The 18,189-nt window shown below is 45.0% G+C and overlaps 3 protein-coding genes across 7 annotated transcripts; 1 reads left to right on the top strand and 2 right to left on the bottom strand.

Moving 5' to 3' along the window:
- Positions 1-626: 626 nt before the first annotated feature.
- slc22a4 (solute carrier family 22 member 4) lies at positions 627-5,871 on the bottom strand. Its single transcript, XM_086130755.1, has 10 exons — positions 5,401-5,871; positions 4,548-4,651; positions 4,309-4,463; positions 3,746-3,917; positions 3,529-3,655; positions 3,118-3,218; positions 2,329-2,543; positions 1,940-2,122; positions 1,720-1,855; positions 627-1,649 (listed from the first exon to the last, which is right to left on the bottom strand). The coding sequence occupies exons 1-10, from the start codon at positions 5,806-5,808 to the stop codon at positions 1,583-1,585; spliced, it is 1,668 nt and encodes a 555-aa protein (XP_085986881.1). The 5' UTR covers positions 5,809-5,871; the 3' UTR covers positions 627-1,582.
- LOC147194040 (organic cation/carnitine transporter 2-like) lies at positions 5,505-17,936 on the top strand. Of its 5 annotated transcripts, XM_086130758.1 has the most exons (14): positions 5,505-5,649; positions 6,529-6,667; positions 7,315-7,415; positions 12,165-12,311; positions 12,380-12,659; positions 13,076-13,179; positions 13,607-13,697; positions 13,996-14,167; positions 14,245-14,371; positions 15,647-15,741; positions 15,926-16,140; positions 16,588-16,770; positions 16,969-17,104; positions 17,714-17,936. In XM_086130758.1, the coding sequence occupies exons 4-14, from the start codon at positions 12,267-12,269 to the stop codon at positions 17,787-17,789; spliced, it is 1,524 nt and encodes a 507-aa protein (XP_085986884.1). In that variant the 5' UTR covers positions 5,505-5,649; positions 6,529-6,667; positions 7,315-7,415; positions 12,165-12,266; the 3' UTR covers positions 17,790-17,936. The 5 variants fall into 5 exon arrangements, with proteins under 5 accessions (XP_085986884.1, XP_085986882.1, XP_085986883.1 ...); XM_086130756.1 differs by having other exon boundaries at positions 12,165-12,659; positions 13,543-13,697; XM_086130757.1 differs by lacking the exons at positions 5,505-5,649; positions 6,529-6,667; positions 7,315-7,415 and adding an exon at positions 11,631-11,857 and having other exon boundaries at positions 12,165-12,659; positions 13,543-13,697.
- On the bottom strand, positions 6,153-11,029 carry slc22a5 (solute carrier family 22 member 5). The gene is given in 11 exon segments (XM_086130761.1): positions 6,153-7,204; positions 7,207-7,253; positions 7,326-7,461; positions 7,554-7,736; positions 8,186-8,400; positions 8,485-8,573; positions 8,798-8,924; positions 8,994-9,165; positions 9,236-9,390; positions 10,179-10,282; positions 10,354-11,029. Coding segments are annotated over 11 exon segments (1,653 nt in total). The 5' UTR covers positions 10,744-11,029; the 3' UTR covers positions 6,153-7,169.
- Positions 17,937-18,189: the final 253 nt, after the last annotated feature.

The following is an 18,189-nucleotide window of genomic DNA, read 5'->3' as shown; positions in this document are numbered from 1 at the left end:
CTTATAAAACCCAAGCCGGTGGGTTGCCAAATGGATGGCGGTTCTTGGAGTGAAAAAGGTAGACCAAACAGCCTCATATGAATAATGAATCACCTCTAATAGCCGTTTGACTACAAATTTTAATTTTATATAGTACATAATTGGGCACAAAAAGATAAACGTACACAGTGTTTTATACTTGGCAAGCTACTTGGACCCAACTACCCAACCCAGCGACTAACTGAATTCAGATTACCTTTTGCCGGCCATTTTAAATTAAAGTTACTTCTCGTATTTAATTTTTTAACTTTCGTTTGAAAGAGACCTGACATCCAAGTAAGGGCACTTTTCCATCACTTCAAAGTACAGCCACAATAATAAGCACATTGTTAAATCATCGCATCTCTGACAGTGTCACTGAAAAGAATGTTAAAAGCAAAAATTATGATCCACTTGCCGCACGTGTATAACCAACGTTGCAGCTTTTAAGAACATTATTTAAAGAGTTATGTTACTCATTGCCAGTCAGTTGTAAAACTGAGGTAAAGTGCTGAGGAAGTGAAAAGGTGGAAAAGGCACACTTTGTACTTAGGTAGGTAGTCGGACTACAGATACTTGTGTAAAAAAGTTAAAGGTAAAACTAGAAGTACGGATTCAAGACTTTTATTTAGAAAAAAATCATTATAAAACATTCAATAAAAATAAATCATTTCAAAACTTTCTTCACCATGAATGTGTCCTTATAACCGGTACAACTCAATCTTTGCCAGAGGAAAAACTCATGTTAAATGGAAGTTAATGCACACCTACTAGCATTTAAAGTGCCCCTTCTTAACAACAAAAATGCATTTGTTCTAGTACGCTTTTCCTGTCTTAAATTTTTTCTTTCTCACAGAAGCCTGAAGGTTTTGTGCTGACACTACCGGTACGTTTTGGAACTACTCATAATTCCTTCCATCTTGACCAAGACCCCACTCTCAGCTGAAAAAGAAAATGGATGTCAAGCATGATGGGGCCATTACCAAGCTTCTTCACTGTTGGTATGGTGTTTTTTTGGTTATGTCCTCTTCAAATTATCGTCAAAATGTTCAACCCTGGTTTTAAAATGCTGCTACAACACACTTGAAATCTCCCAAATGCATGTGGGAAAATAGTCCGATGAAACCAAGATCGACTTTTGACTTATCTTGGTGTCATTTATTTTTCTAGCAGGATAACTTGGCATTTGAACAGGGGTGTATAGACATTTTACTCTACATCCTCTACAAGTACAGTAAAAGCAAACATGTACAGACTCTGAAATGTACTTCATCGCAAAACATTACTTGCAATTATATATAATACCCTTTTAATTTTATTTTTATCAACTTGCAAAAATATCTGGACAGGCTATCAACATGTGTGTTGCTCACGTTGTATTCCCATTTCTTCCACCGTACAAAATTACGAAATCTCAATCAATCAAGAGCCCAACTACGCTTGACAATAACCTCTCTTTGTCAAGACGGGCAAAAGCAAATCTTTGCTTTGAGTTTGGGGGAGGTCATAATATAGTGTACAAAAATACAGGTGAAAAATCCAGATCCCGGTGTTAATTGATTCACTAAAACTTGGATTCTTTACTCTGATAATCCTGTGTATCAGCTTCCTTTTTGTCTTGACCTTTTCGTCTGTGAAAATAGTAAAAAAAAAAAAAGTTTGATTTCCATGTCCTGCATGGGATCAGTACTCAAAACTCACCTCCATATAGTCTGCATTTGCGTTAGGGTCTCCGGCAAAGGCTTCCCAAATGACTCCGGCAGCAGGAGACAGAGGAAGGCCCCAGAAATGGCCAAAGATCCCATCAGAATGTATGGCAGGGCCTTATAATATTGTCCTATTGGAGGATAAATCCACATTTTCTTTCACTTCGGTTTATTTGCTACCATGGAAATAATGGGTGGGTTAACACTGTACATACCGAGATAGATGATGAAAGGCGAGATGATCGTCCCGACACGAGCCGCCATCGAGCAGCAGCCCATGGCCGTGTTCCGAATGACGGTGGGGAAGAGCTCGGACGAGACGGCGTACACAATGCAAAAGGCTGATGTCACGCCGAATTTGCCCAGCATCTCGAGCAGCACGGCCACCCACTGCAGATCTGACAACACAGCCACACAGAATGGCATTCGTAATTCAAATCAACTTAATTCCTAAACAAAATGGGAACACCGGTTGTTTGTCAAACTTGGCACTATTGCTCCCTTTCTCCATCCACACTTTGAAATGCGGCGCCGGCGGTACACTTTAAATCTGTTAATAGGATTTCGCGTACTGGCACGCTTCGAATTCTTGCGTGGCCGTTACCTATGGGAATGAGGTGCACGCACAGGATCATGACGCCACCCATCAGCAGCGTAGACGACTGGCACAGGCGGCGGTAGCAAAAGTGCAGCAGCAGCAGGGCGATCAGGTATGCCGGAACCTCCGTCACCGCTGACAAGAAGGAGTTGAGGTACGGGTCGCCGTGAAGGTTGGACGTGTTGAGGATCAGAGCGTAGTAGCTGATGGTGATGACGAACCTGTGGCGCCCGGTATGTAACGTTATATACTACCGCTAAAGTTCAGGATTAAATTTCAGGATGAAATGATGAGTAGATGCTCGGTGTTTTACAATCAGTCTTTTTCAAAATCATTTACACGTTACTTCACGGTTGATTTACGCAGCAGTTACTTTCTAGAGTGAAATGTGCGAGTAGTCGTAGTTTGCGAATAGCGATTCGTAAATCGTAGAGAGACTGCTGCACTACGCAATTGGAAAGTCACTTTTACGTAACTATGAAAATGGCTTTTAAAACTGAAAAATAGTACCGGTAGTTCAACCATCCCGATCGAGTCACCTGTTGCCTTTGACCGAGTTTGAATCTCCTGAGTAATTATTAAGAATCGACGCTAAAGGTTTATATCTAAGTCTGTTCATTTTTTTCCACGCAGCGCAAGGTTGCGTCTCTGACAAGCTTTGGTCAGAGTTCCGCAAGGATCATGAATTGTGCCTGCTGCATGTCCTATAAATGTGCTTGCTATGATTTACCTTTGCCAGACTTTCCGAAACATTTGCCAGGCATGGTGAGAATGGACAAAAGAAAAAGGGCATACCACAGAATTGAACACAGCAAAGTGATGGTGAATATGTTGCAGCTGCGCAGGATGGAGCTAATGTTGTATTTCTGGTCTTTCTTCAGCGTCGCATCTTCAATCTGGAATAAAATATGGAACTTGAACAACTCCAGAGGTGCGTACTTTTGAATTGTTTTTCTGATTAAAGTACAGCCTAAAACGCATTAGAACCTTTCCCGAGTGGACTTAATCTCACATTCTCTAAATGCACATGTCCACTTATTCAATGTTCCAGCACTTTTTTTTGCGCAAGTTGCTATTCTCAAAAAGGACAACAACATTCACAAGTGCATGTTAAGTTCACCCTCTCTTTTGACCTCCCCAACCCCCGATAACCATCGCTTTATTTGTGACCAGTGTATATTTTGAAGCGGACCGTTCAAGTCTAACCTCCGCCTCTGTGAAAATGGCCTCCGGGATGGCAACCTTGTTCATCCTGGCAGCGTCCTTCAGGATCGTCTCAGCCTCCCCCACTCGGCCCTGGGTGAGCAGCCAGCGTGGCGACTCGGGTATGAACCTTGCAGAAACGGTCGACATCGGCGAAAGGGTAAGGGTATTACGTCACAGCGGAAGGCTACATCATGAGGTCACCTTTGCATGCTCTTACCACCACAGGGGTATATATATCAGTCCGCTGGCGGCCATGGGGATCAGCAGCAGCCGCCAAGAGCGTAGGAAGTAGGCCACGGGGGGCATAAGCATGTATCCTATGGCCGAGCTCATGAAAACCCCCAGGGAGCAGAAGACCACGCGGGCTTTGGGGCTCAGAATTTCTGTTCCTAATAAGAAAAGACGCCCAAAAAAACAATTAATTAATTAAAAAAAATAAAATAAAAAGAAGTGGCTAATAGCAAAAAAAATAAATAAATAAATCCCCAAAATAAATCAGTGCCGGGCGACCCAACAACTGTGAAATTAAACCGCCAAGTGACTATTTTCTGCTGCATTCTACAATCTGCTACCAGTACGCTTGTTGACAACGTAATTTGCCAACTTGATGATGATTAACTCTTTATGGGCGCTCCCTCAATGGTGTGGTGTTATGGTGGAGATAAGACAGTCAAGCTTTGGGGTGATCATATCCTGTTTTGCAGAGATTCTCACTCCCCACAAATGCACAACGTGTCTTCTTTTCAATCAAAAAGCATCAAAGCCGTCTCCGAAACATACCCAGCACGAAGGCGATGATATAATTGGAGAAGCCGCCAGCACCCGCCAGGAAAAAGGTGAAGGTGAAAATCTCCCAACTGTTTGAGAATAACTGCGCCGTGATGGCCACTGTCTGCAGGACCATCATGGTGAACAGCGCTGGCTTCCTTCCGTATCTGTATAAACCAAACACAGAAAATTCCTGGTAATCTTGAATACTTGAATGTATCGTCACCTGCAAACATGGCAGTTTTGCTCACCTGTCCGACACCTGGCCCGAAATAAACGCCCCCACCAGTACGCCCAGGTAATGGATGGAGGACGACAACGGGATTTTGTGTGCATTCTCACAAACTAGATCCCACTATGAAGAAAAGGAGCACATGTCAAAGAAATTGAACTTTGCCGGTGTTGAAAAGTCGTGGAAATGATCTGCTGACTCGTTAATACTGTTCCAGTCGGTCCATTGCAAAGTGGAACTGTCACACACATGCTCAATCTGCTGAAACTGGTGGCTCACTGACCCACTTGGCCCCCAATGCAAGTGGACTCCATTGCATCTCGTTAACATGCAAACATGGTGCTTTGTAAAACTGGACTATCCAAACGTTCAGCATTCATGTGTAAATGTGCAGCATTATCTCATGCCACTTCTATTTGGAACCGAAGAAGCCTTTTAGATCACAAGTGAAGCTAATTCAACAACCAAGAAGAGTTCAGTTGCCTCAATTCGACTTTTGCGGATTACCATGAGTTGGATGACTGAGAAACTCTCCACAGAAAAAAATCATCCCTTTTTGCTTATTGAGCTGGCAGGTCACAATCTCACATGTTTTTAGCCTTTTTGCAAGCATTATTTACTTTATTTTTTTGTTGGGTCCCCAGAGCTTTTGGGAAAGTCCCACTTTCCAAATCTCCGTCTCCACTGTTTTCTTTTGAGATGTGCAACATGAGCTCGCTCACGTATCCACTGAACAGTAGAATAACAATAGACACACCGACATTTGGCTTTTTTTTTTTTTACAAATATAGCGTTAAACAACAAAAGACCTGTCGCCCTCCCCCCCAAAAAAAATCCTCCAAAAGAGGCAGAGTGAAGCTTTTTTGCCTGACCTCGGTGACAATGGTCGACTTGTAGATGTCTTTGCTGTATGTCCACCCATCTAAGCAGGCTTCTAGAGGAATGCTGGCCACATCAACCCCGACGTTAGGGACCACGCCGTTCTGGGAGTAGTTCTTGACCATCTCCAAGTTGAGCCTGGCGCAAGACCCGGGCTTCGCCACGCCATCCACCATCTCCATGGGGATCGTCACATTCCTCCACGCCTGGCTGATGTTGGCATTCTCAGGGATGCGGCACTGGTGAGAAGGCGTGTCTGCGACAAATACGATGTAGATGCCAATGAAGCCATTGGGGTAGATGCTGATGGCCAAGGCGAAGAAAATCCGACGCTGAAAGGCACCCCACGGTCCCAGAAAGGACGTGATGCTGTCGTAGTCTCGCAGTTTCAAGTCAGCCATTGATTAAACTCGCCGCGAAACAAATGAACAATCGAGAAAAGAAATGAAGATGGACCGATCTGCCAGGGGTGGTTACACAGTAACTGTCAAATGTGCACTCGCGACTAAGACGGGAAGAAAATACCTCGATCTTGAGCGAATTGGCCCTGGATCACCTCTTGGATAACGTGTTAATCATTAACATGTCACCTGGACACACTGGCAGAAATTGCTTTTTCACTTCCGACAAATTTGTGATTCTAGACCCAAACACCCCCCCCCACACACACACACAAAAGTCACTTGTGATGAGGTGCAGCAGTGGAATTCTTTGTGTTCATCGTTAATGATTGTTTCTGTATGTCTCACGGGACAATGTTTAATGCCAAGACGACAAACTTCAACTTTGCACTCGTCCGAGATAACAGAACAATCAGAGGACATTTGCATGTTCCACCCGAAGTAAGTAGTCCAACCTTAAATGGTGCTCAAGAAGTGAAACAAATATCGGCAATTTCAACCAAAGGTTGACAAGATTGGCCATCAAATTACAAATCACTTCACTTTAATCTGGCAATTCAATCATTTGGCTGGGTTTGCCTTTCAGGTTCAATCATGAATAATTAACGGTAAACCCGCATTGTCTTTTGATGATCATTGGCTCGGTGTTGCTGATTGTGCATGCAATTTCATGTCTGCACCGGCCTGAGCAACAATGTCTTTCGCTTTTAATGTTTTTAGGTAGGCCTGCACGAGCTTGTGACAGATAGCTGAGCTCGCATTCGGCTCCATCGCACTTGTACAGCACCGCAGACTGCAACCATCGTGTAGGATTTTGACGGTGAACTCATCTTGTGGCCGGAAATCGTCTGATACCTTGGTACTGTACAAAAACAGTTGAGATTTTTGCGCTTTCGTTTGATGTCCATGTAAAGCACAGGTGTCAAACTCAAGGCCCGGGGGACAAATCTGGCCCGCCACATCATTTTATGTGGCCCGCGATAGCAAATCAAAGTTGACAACTTCCACGATAGGATATCTTAATACTAGCAAACCCCTCATTGGAGTTACTATAAACTAATAAACCATTATTCTTGACTTATTAACACATCATAACAGCCCTCCAAGGGAACTGGTAACTACAATGTGGCCCGCGACAAAATTGAGTTTGACACCCCTGATGTAAAGACCAGTAAGGTTTCCATGTGTTTTGACGTCAAACACAAATGGAAAGTTCGACCAGATAATCATCAAAATCCCAATGAGCAGCCCCAACTTACTCCAAAAAAAAACTGTTTTCAGATTTCAAAAGTTAACCTTAGTTTCTGACACACCAAGTGAATAAATGCTACTTGGGAAGCTACACAGTAAGACTGTGCAGTTTATTTTTGGCTCAGTTTTGTTTTTCCGGGTGTCCACTTCCTCCGTTTTCCGCGTAGTTCTTGATTTTGGTTCCACAGCACCACCTAGACAAGACAGCGGAGTGAGGATCGTCCCTAAACATGACATCTTTTGTTTCTTTCGCAGATGAGCCGTACCCTTGCCATTCCTGCATCTCTTCCAGAGTTTCCGGAAGGTCTCTATTCAAGGTCTCCGGAAGGAAGATGTTGACCACGCAGGATCCGATGGTGAGACTTCCCATGAGCATGTATGGCAACGCCTTGTTGTAAGTGCCTGCAAGTGGAAAATACAAAATACGCATTTAAAAAAAACAAAACACAACAAAGCTAAAAAAAAATTTACAGGCGCGTGATAACACAACGTACCTAAATAGATGACATAGGGAGCCGTGATGCTTCCGATGCGAGCGGCCGACGAGCATATTCCCATGCCGAGGTTCCTGAGCACGGTGGGGTAGAGCTCTGCCGTGTAGATGTAGACGATGCCGAAGGCCATGGTGAAGCCAAATTTTCCGGTCATTTCCAGAGCTAAGGCCGCATACTCAAGCCCTGGGAGAGAGAGAGACCCAGAATCCCCCAAATTTGTAAACACACAATCGTCCAAATATCATTCATAAGAAAAGAAATAAATAAAAGGAAACACCCATCTTTAACTCACTGTAAAGTGAAAATAAATACAGCTCATGGATTTGTCAGACACCAGAGAAGGATTCAAAAATATTGCCCAGTATATCAAATGAGGCTTCACAATGAACCCACTGCTCGACTGTTAACTGTCAATCCAACACCAAACATTTTTTCTTGTGCCTGGACACGCCTACATGTCCGAGGGGCTGACAATATATGAGCTTAAAGCCTCGGGTGGCGTAATTATATCCCACTGGAACCATCTAGCTTGCGGATTCACACGACAGAGGCGTTTCAAGAAAGGTCCACGAGTGGCACGTGTGAGTCGGCCTGCGGCTCACCCCGCATGACAGACATTTGATCGGACTTACTCGGCGGTATGAACTGGATGAGCAGCAGGACTCCTCCACCGATGGCCAGAAAGGTGGAAAGCAAAGCCCTTCTGGGACATCTCTTCAGCAGCCACGTGGACACAATGTAGGCGGGGACCTCGGTGGTTGCCGACAAGAAGCAGTTCATGAAGGGGTCGCCGCTGAGGTTGGAAGTGTTCAGGGATAAACCAAAATAGCCCACGTTGATGGCCATCCTGTTTGGGATCAAAGATGGAACATTCAGCAGCTTGCGCAATGAATTAGTCAAGGTCCCAGTGATTATTTGTGATGGTGCTCACCACAGAACAAGACACATCAGCGTGATGCATCTCATGTTCTTGGATCTCAGGACGTCGAGCACGGTGTACGTCTTGCTCGGAGGCAGTGACTGGAGACGCAAGGAAAACCCGAAATACGTCAACCGGCATCGTCGGCATTTGTCTTCCGAGCCGCCTGTTTGCCCGTGCCGCTGTTATGCGACACTTCCCACTCTCCCCGATGTGTAAGCGGTACTTGTCACCATCTTTGCTCTCCTGTTAGGTTACCCGACGTGGCAATTCTAAAGAAACTTAGCGTGGACGCTACTTGTGAAATGGCACGCGGAAACTGCACCTCGGATCCTCTGAAGATAACGAGCGGCGCCTCAACTTTGTTCTTCCGTGCAGCGTCTCTGACAATGGCTTCGGCCTCCGCCACTCTTCCCTGAGTGATAAGCCACCGGGGGGACTCTGGGATGAACCTGCAAGCACACAATCACGATCCGTGACTTGAAATCCCGGATGTTTCTTGAGTGACTCCGGTAGCGTACCACCAGAGAGGAACGTAGACCACAGAGGTGGCAGCCAGAACGGCGAGGAGGGTTCTCCATTCTCTGATGCTGTACGCAATCCATGGAAGAATCATGTAGCCGATGCCGTAGAAGAGGAACGCTCCGAGCGTCGTGAACATCACACGAAGCGTCTTGCTCAAAACCTCTGTTCCTGTCCGGGAAAGAGAAAAAAAATGGATGCTTATTCAAAAAGACACGAGGCGAGAGATTTGAGATCGTACCTAATACGAAAGCAGAGATGTAGATGGAAATCTGGGAAGCTCCGACAAACAGGAACATGATGCAGAACATCCTCCATGACTGGGAGAAGGACTGCAACAGGATTGAGATGGATTGAGCTCCTAAGGAGATAAAAACTGTCTTCTTTCTTCCAAACCTAAAGAGGAAATAACGATGGAAACTTCAAGGTTTGGTGCCTTGATGTCATGGCTTAACAAAACATGTACTCCCAACTACTGATTTGTCATGCAAAGTGAATATTAAACCACGTTCCATTCCATAAGTCACGTCCTTCGATCAAAGTCCCGGAAGATTTACCGGAAAGTCTTTATATCACAGCTTTTGTTATCGTGACTTTTTTTTTTTTTTTTTTTTTTGCTAGAGCGTAACCACTAGAATGTCACAACTCAATACCTTGGTTTTCGATTTACATTAAACATTCAAGCCACCGCAACACATTTCTCATGTTTGTCAAGCGGAGACTTGAGGATCAAATGAATGAAGGTTCGGCTTGGTTGTTACTTCAATTCACGCCGGTTCTGAGAGAGCAAGGCTGCCTGCCGTTTGCGCTCTCGTGTCACACTCTCTGACCCCGCAGCTGGCCACAACCCTGGCTCGTTGCTTTTGCCTCACATGTCGGGGAAAGCGGGCGGGGGTGCGAGGGTACGCTATAGGAGTTTATCCAGCTGGAAAAGGACAGCGTTGAGAACAGAAAGGGGAGTTCTCCAACAAATCCCGAGGAAAAGTACTCAGTCGCCGTTAGCTCAAAGCTCAGTCATTGTCAGTGGAATTTTCCAAGACAAATGTTCTCACAAACAAACTCCGACATGCGATGGCTCTCTTTTGTGGAACGAGCGTAACGGATCCAGGCATGCACCATGCGCACAATAATTTCTATCCCTGCAGCAATTTAAAAAAAAAAAAAAAAAAACTGGGATGAGGTACCTGTCAGAAAGCTGGCCTGAGATCAGCGAGCCCACGAGATATCCTACGAAGAGAGTAGAGGATGCAAAAGGAACTTTCCACCGGTCGTCACAGACCAAGTCCCACTGCAAAGACACATCCAATCAATTTTTCCCGCACATTTTGGACATCTTTGTCATGTGAACGGCATTCTGACCTCGGTGACAATGTTGTCAGGGTAAATGTCTCTGCTGTAGCTCCAGCCGTCCAGGCAGGCCTCCTGCTCCAAGCCCGTGAGGTTGACGTCCGTCCCAGGAGCGTATCCCTCCGCCGAGAGGTTCCGGACCACGTCCAGCTTGTAGCGCCGACACTGGCTACGTACCTCGCGTCCGTCCGCCTCGGTGACGGGAATGATGGCGTCCCGCCACGCCGCCGTGAGGTTGACTTCTGGCACGAGGCAGCGGTGCTCAGGGGCCGCCCCGACGAAAACGATGTAGAGCCCGTTGAAACCGGTGGAGACGAAAATGGTGTTGAGAAGGATGAAAGTCATCCAGAAGTGAGGTCCGGTTTGGCCCAGGAAGGCCGTGTCTTCGTTGTAGTCGCCCATGTTGAACGGTGCGTGTGCTGTGGTGATTCTCAATCACTGAGTCGGACCCTCGGTGGTCCAGCGAGTCCCCTCACACCCAGCAGAGCATTAAAACCCCCCTTTCACGATGAACCCGCTCTCATCTAGCGGGAGGAAAAACAATCAGGACTCATAGGAGACGGAGGAAATAATTCAGCCCGACACATCCCCTCGACCGGCTGATTTGATTTACTGAACTATGATCAAACGCTTCAAAAAGTGGCCCGGTCCATCTGCGCTGCCTCTGTCCCACCACCATGGCCAGTCGCACAGCAGTGGGCGACTGTTTGCTCCCCAAAACATTCCACACTTTTAAATACTCTTTAGAAGTGCACGTGCTTGTACTCTAAATGGCGCTAAGCAGCTTTCAAGCGGCCAAAAGAACTGTGTTTTAGGTCCACTCTCAACCGGCCACCACGTCAAAGTTCAGGGGCGTTTATGCTGAGTTGCTAACATGCAACTTTGCTAATGCAAAACACAAATAGGACAAGGAAACAAAAACAATCGTTGCGACGAGATTTAGCCGTCCAGCTGAAATTCACCCAGGTCACGAGCGGCTGTTTTTGAACCAAAAATGCTCACGTGCTTTCGCAAATAGGTCGATAAGCCCACGCTTGGTCAAATATCGTAATACTTTATTTGAAGTATTTTTATACTTTTATGTTATGCCGGTGGGAATTAAATAATAAATGCCTACCAAATGTCATGTTGCTAGGCAAAACTGTTTTTTGACATTGAGTCATGAAAAGTTTAATGTTTGATGGCGAGTGATCAAACTTTACCTACATACCGGTACTCTGACTGCTTGCGCTGACAAAAACTCAAATTTTTCGCACTTGGGAACCAAACATCGGTCTCATATATGAGGTGGAAACTTGGGAGCAATCTGACAAAATACCAAACTGTAAAATGCATCACACGAATTTGTCATTGTAATTGTCATCGTCATTTGTTTTCGGAGAGATCTTCCCTGAGACGTTTTTGTGGGGCTCGTCATCATGGATACAGTGTGTCTGCCAAATGTAATGCTTCTGAGAGAACCCAGCTTTGGGGCTGACTTTTCTACATTCCAGCAATGTCACCGACGCCAATGATGGTACGTACGAAAATTGTCTCCGATTTGTCGGCATGGCTTCTTGTGACTTTTTTTTGTGGGTCTGCTCATGACAGTCTGCCAAATTTCATGCTGGTAAAAGGAACTAGGTTGAGTTGCAAAATCTTCTGAAAAAAGTCCGGCGACTGGGCTCGTAGAATCACCTGTATCACTTTGGTTTGTTGTCTTGTGGATGTTCGTGTCATTTCCACGTGTTCCATTTCAGTGCCAACAATAAATGTCCGCGAGTTGAATGTGGACTTGAGTTAATGTTGTGCTTGTGTGCTTGTGTGTGCGTGTGTGTACACAGAGTCTGAGGGTGGTGCTGCGGTGCTGGGATGGTTTCACTTGAGTGGACCAGTCCAAACAACAAAATCGACTCCAGTCCAGAATCAGTCGCCCGACGTACAGGATGGACGACGAGAATGACTATGAGGCCGACACGGAGTTCTTGAAGGTCTGGGGACCCTTCCAACGTCGCCTCTCGTTGCTGCTCTGCATCACAATGATCCCCAACGGTTTTAGCAGCCTGACGGGGGTCTTCGTGGCCGACACGCCGGCCCACCGCTGTCTGGTGCCCACGCACAGGCTAAACCTGACGGAAGACTGGCGCAATGCCAGCATACCCCTGGAGGAGGACGGCCGCCCGGCAGAATGCTCCCGGTACCGCTTGGATGCTCTGCTGGCTTTCTCGGAGGCGGGCTTGCAGCCCTCCGATGTCAACCTGACTGTCGTGCCCCGAGAGGGCTGCCTAGACGGTTGGGAATACGACCGCAGCGTCTACACCTCCACCATCGTCTCAGAGGTGAGTGGGATTTTTTTTTTTTCATCAAAATGTCCACATTTTCAGGTGCTCGAATCCACCAAAAATGTGAAGTCCACCATTTCTGATTGAAGCGGCCATTTTGTGGCAATGTACTTCTAGACTAGTGAATTCATAACAATAATTCCCACTGCGGAATTTGCCCAATTGACCCTCAAGAATCAGGCGCCCCCGATGGACGACGAATGTATGAAGAAACTTTTTCACCGACGCAGGCTTATGTGGCTGGAAAATGGCTGCGCCGCTTTGAATTGTTATCGTCTTAACAGTTTTCTTGGTGTGTTTTCTGTCCTGTGTGTGTGTGTGTGTGTGTGTGTGTGTGTGTGTGTGTGTGTGTGTGTGTGTGTGTGTGTGTGTGTGTGTGTGTGTGTGTGTGTGTGTGTGCCCCTGTATCGCAGTGGGACCTCGTGTGCGGGCAGCAGTGGAAGAAGCCGCTGACGTTGTCGCTCTACTTTTTCGGCTTCCTCGTCGGATCCTTCCTGTCCGGCCAGCTCTCCGACAGGTTAACACATGCACACGTCGTTACAAAATAATCAATAACCGATGAATAACTCACCGGCTCTTGTCATTATTTGACCATGTGATAGAGGTCCCCAATTAAACGAGGAGAACATGTTAAGAGCCCTTCCTTCTTAGCTCTCAGAGAAGGCAAAGTATGGCTCTCTTGACCCACAGACAATTCTTCCCGTAAATCTGAGGAAGAGAAAATCGCGTCATTGTCATGATTTCTTCACATTGTCTGAATTGTCTTCATCTAACGCCACTCTACATCGTCGCAGTATGGAAGGAGCAACTCCGCACTGACTCCTTTTTTCTGTTTTTGCAACGCATTACAGCTGGTTGATGAATCTGTTTCCCCTTTCAGGTTTGGCAGGAAGATTGTGCTGTTTGCCACAATCGCTGGCCAGAAACTGTGTGTTTTCCTGCAGGTCTTTAGTCACTCCTGGGTGGCTTTCTGCGTCCTGCAATTCCTCGCAGGCATGTGCACCATCTCCAACTACCTGGCTGCCTTCGTGCTCGGTACGCGTCACAAACCAACGCTCGCGCAAATTGTGAACTGTTTTTTATTTTTTCCTCGATAGGGTTTTTTTTTTTTTTTTTTTTTTTAGAAAGAAGTTGCAATCTTTGTGGGATAGTTGCCTTTTGGTTTTTTTTTTTTTTTTTTTTCAAAATCAAATTTGTAATATTACAGGATTTTTTTTTCCTCGAAAAAAGTTGGAACGCCACAGGATATTCTGTTCAATGATTTTATATATAAAGTAAAAAAAAAAAAAAAAAGACTTTTATTTGCGAGTGAGGTGCAAGCTTTGCCTCGCAGGTGCAGAGCTCCTCAGTGCTCAAGTGCGCCTGTTATTCACCACGGCGGGCTCATGTTTATTCTTCGCCTTGGGCTACATGCTGCTGCCGCTCCACGCCTACTTCCTGCGAGATTGGAGGATGCTGCTGCTATGCATCAACACCCCCGGCTTCCTCCTCTTAACTTTCTGGTGGTAAGGTGCTGGTGGCATTTTTCTATCCCGATGCCCATTTCGCTGCCCAATGCGCCAAGGTTTTTGTGATCGTGCAGGTCCATCCCCGAGTCCCCACGCTGGTTGCTGTCTCAAGGACGGATTGCCGAGGCCGAGGACATTGTGAAACGTGCCGCCAAGTGCAACAAAGTCGAGGCGCCGACAAAAATCTTCACTCCTTTGCGGGTTTGTGTTTTTGCCCGACAATGCTTACGAAGAACTGACAAGGAGAGGAAATCAGTCCTCAAATTGTCAACGTAGGGTGGTTGATTTTCAAATGCTCATCTTGGGGATCGGTGGCGTACATTGGTCGGAAGTTGAAAAACCTTCATTATTTTATAAAAAGCCCCAATGACTAATTTATTATTATTTCAAAATATGACTGTAGTGTACTTATAAGATGTTGACTTTGTTGACCTTTTTCTTCAAGATTTTTTTTTCTAGAAAAATCTGGCTTTATTGCCATCAACTTCAATTTTATTCTCATGAGCTTTTGACATTTTCCTCTCAAAATACAACTTGATTCCTGTGAATTATGACCAAAGCAAACCGCAGCTGGCTCAGATGAGCGCTGCTAAAATAACGAACTCGACGGTGATATTTTTAAGACTGACTTCCTTATGCTAATGAATCTCCCTGTCAAAATCCTAATCTTGTCATCCTGTTTTGTTTGCAATTTCCAAACAAATAATCAAATAGGAGTGCCATTTTTGACATAGAATACTGAGGCTGAATATTCTTTCTTATTTACTTTTATAAACTTTTCATATGCACCCAATCTTGGCATGTCACTATCAATCAGCGAACCAGCATATCTGGAGCTGTTTTTGCTCTTGTTAGACCTTTTTTTTTTATTGCCCACTTTATCTGGTTCACTGGTCAATGTCCAACTGCTGACACTAATTTACACGCTGCCACGCACGTGTGTGAGTGTGTGTGTGTGTGTGTGTGTGTGCTCAAATGTGGGAGCCAGCGGGGGTGGCGGGGGACCTGTTGGAACTGGAATGCCTGGTAAAATGAACACTCTCTGACCCCCCAATCAGAGCATTCCTTAGATTGTCGAGGAAAAAGTGATGACAAGAAAAAAAAAAGTCTCATTCCTACTCACAATCTTTATCTTTTTTTTTTTTAATTAGTCAGTTTTTTGCAAAAATATTTATTGTGATTTAAATTTTAAACTCTCTAAAGATGGGCTTTTTCTCTTTGAAAAAAAATAACTATTCTCCTAATTTAGTTACTTTCTAATTGAAAAAATATTTTCTTCTCAGATGATCACTTTTTCATTGTAAGTTATTGAGACGCATTAGAAGTAGTTTATCTCGGAAAAAAGGGACTTTATTCTGCTAAGATTGAGACTACTTACTGTATACACTGTATGTATACTATCTCTCTCTTTATATACTGTATATATAAAATGTGTGTGTGTGTGTGTGTGTGCGCGCAATGTTTATTGTTCTGTAGAAAGATGGCTCGGAAAAGATGAAGGCGTACAACATCTGTGACTTGCTCCGCATTCGCAACATGCGCTGGTTGTCAGCTGTGCTATGGCATGTCTGGTGAGTTGCACGCACACACATCCGCGCGCACGCACACACATAGCGAATGACTTGTCTGGTGCTGTGAGACTCAAAAACTGAACCGAATTGTGTTCAAATCCACCATGTGTTTTTAAAAGCCACCCTGAAAAGAAACAGAAAACTATTTGACTATGGCTGAAGCGGTGTCAATTTCCCTCCACAGGAGCACGATCGCCATGAGCTACCTGGCCTTGTCCCTCAACACGTCCAACCTGCACGGCGACGCCTACCTCAACTGTTTCCTGTCGGCGGCTGTGGAGATTCCTGCCTACATCATCACGTGGCTCATGTTCCGCCGCTGCCCCCGCCGCCTCACCATGGCCAGCTGGCTCTTCTCTTCAGGATTCTTCCTCCTGGTAAACCAGGTCATTCCGGCAGGTTGGTGACACCTGTGCCACGCCCAAGATTGGGTTGAAAATTGTTTGCGTTTTTTTTTTTTAAACCCCTTGTACCAAAATCCTGAGCCAGGGTACTGGGTCAAATCCACAATTCAATGCGCTTGGTAAAAGTAACCCAGCATGGACTTGGTGTCTTTTGGATCCAGGAATGGGTTAGCTATTTTGGTTTAGCTATTTCGCACTCCAAAAAAATCACATAAACGGAACCTCGCTTTCCAATAGGAAAAAGAGTTTCTTTCTAACTTTCTCCGTTCCATTCCAGCAAAGCGGTAGAAGACGTATTAGCTTGCCCAAAAACACCGGTCTCTGACTTTAAAGCAGAGAAAATGAGCTTTTTGTGAAACGCTAGTATTTTGCGTTTCGGTGACACCTTGAACTATACAAACACCCAAAACAGGATTGTGACGAGTTATCTTCCCGCCGGCAGATCTGCACTGGCTGGCGGTGTCTGTGGAGATGATGGGCAAGTTCTGCTTGACAGCGGCATTCAGTCACGTCTACGCTTACTCGGCGGAGCTCTACCCGACCGTGCTGAGGAACACGGCCATGGGCGCCTGCTCCATGGTCTCAAGGATAGGCAGCATCCTTGCACCCTACATCATCTACCTGAGTAAGTATTACCCAACTTTGGGTATTGTATTGTATTGTATTGTAAATCATGTCGATAAGCAATCGGCTGGAGTTCACGTCCCCCTCCAGTCTCGCTCGCTCTCTCTCTCTCTCTCTCTCCCTCTGTCGCTTCACCTTTTTGTCCTGTCGGATGGTTTGTCACCTCATTTGTCACCTCGACTGTGCTCGGGTGCCACAGGAAGCTATTCGCCGTCGCTGCCGTACATCCTGATGGGCATCCTAATCGCCATGGCGTCGTTGCTTAGTCTTCTGCTGCCTGAAAGCTACAGAATGCCCCTACCGGAAACCCCGGCAGACATACAGCCCTTCGCCGGGTGAGCAGTCGCCAGGAAACCGGCCTCGCCACCGCCATCATGTCAGGCCATGGCCAACTTTTATGCTCAAGAGCCACAATTGAGTTGTTTTGAAGCAACAGATGGGCCAGGCTGTGTGTAACTTTGTAACATAAAAAAAACCCCGAAGTGGTTGACATTTTTTAAGTATTCGTAAAACTATTTTTTAATATAATTCCGTTTTTTAATAACCAATAATTGAAAGCTCATCAATGAACTAACTTTTTAACAAAGTATATAAAAAAGGTATGTAAAATCATTTATATTTCAAATCTTGTTTCATTTTTCTACATCACAGAAATCAATAAACCAATTTAATGAGATGAATGACTAAAAATGAATGAATACATTTCAAAACAGAAAAAAGTAAAAGTGTTTACATTGTTTGATTTAATTAAACAATTTTAATTGGAAAAAAGGGTCAAATTAATTAATGCAACAAATATGACAAGAAATCAGTGTGCCAGATTTAAAGACGGAGCCCAAGTCCACTTTGCCCACATCTGGTCATTGCCGCCTTATTTATTTTTAATTGTGTCATTCTCGCGTTATTTATTTATTTATAATTGTGTCATTCTCTTTCTCCTCTAGGTGCTGCCTAAAGAACATCTACCAACACGCACGCACCAAAGAAGAGACCCAAAGCAAATGCATGGATGTCAAGTGAATGTGAAAAATACTCCCAATAGAAATCATTCCAATTATTGATGATGAGCGGACTTGCGATTCGGTTGGCATTTTACCACCTGATTTAAACATGTCTTTACACCTTTTATTCATCAAGGAATCCTGAAATAAAACTTTTCAAAATGTCGCTCAGTGCAAACTACATGCATACCATCTGTGTGGGGCACAATCCAAAATGTCAGAGTCAAAGAGAAAACTTTGGAACTCCTTCACAGGTTTTTTTTTCAGTGGTTTAAAATACAGCGGTGGCCCAAGTCTGCATCAAAAGCGATACACATGTGATGTGTTGTTACAGACCCTCTTCCTTCTGTGCTTTTATTCTGGAGAGTCCACTTCCGGGGACCTTCTATCTCTCTTCCCTTTCATTATCAGACTGGGCC

The sequence above is a fragment of the Hippocampus guttulatus genome, chromosome 15, assembly GCF_054856545.1.
Source record: "Hippocampus guttulatus isolate MCC_2025c chromosome 15, RoL_Hgut_1.0, whole genome shotgun sequence".
In the NCBI taxonomy this organism is placed as follows: domain Eukaryota; kingdom Metazoa; phylum Chordata; class Actinopteri; order Syngnathiformes; family Syngnathidae; genus Hippocampus; species Hippocampus guttulatus.
This window is presented reverse-complemented; position numbering and strand designations above follow the sequence as displayed.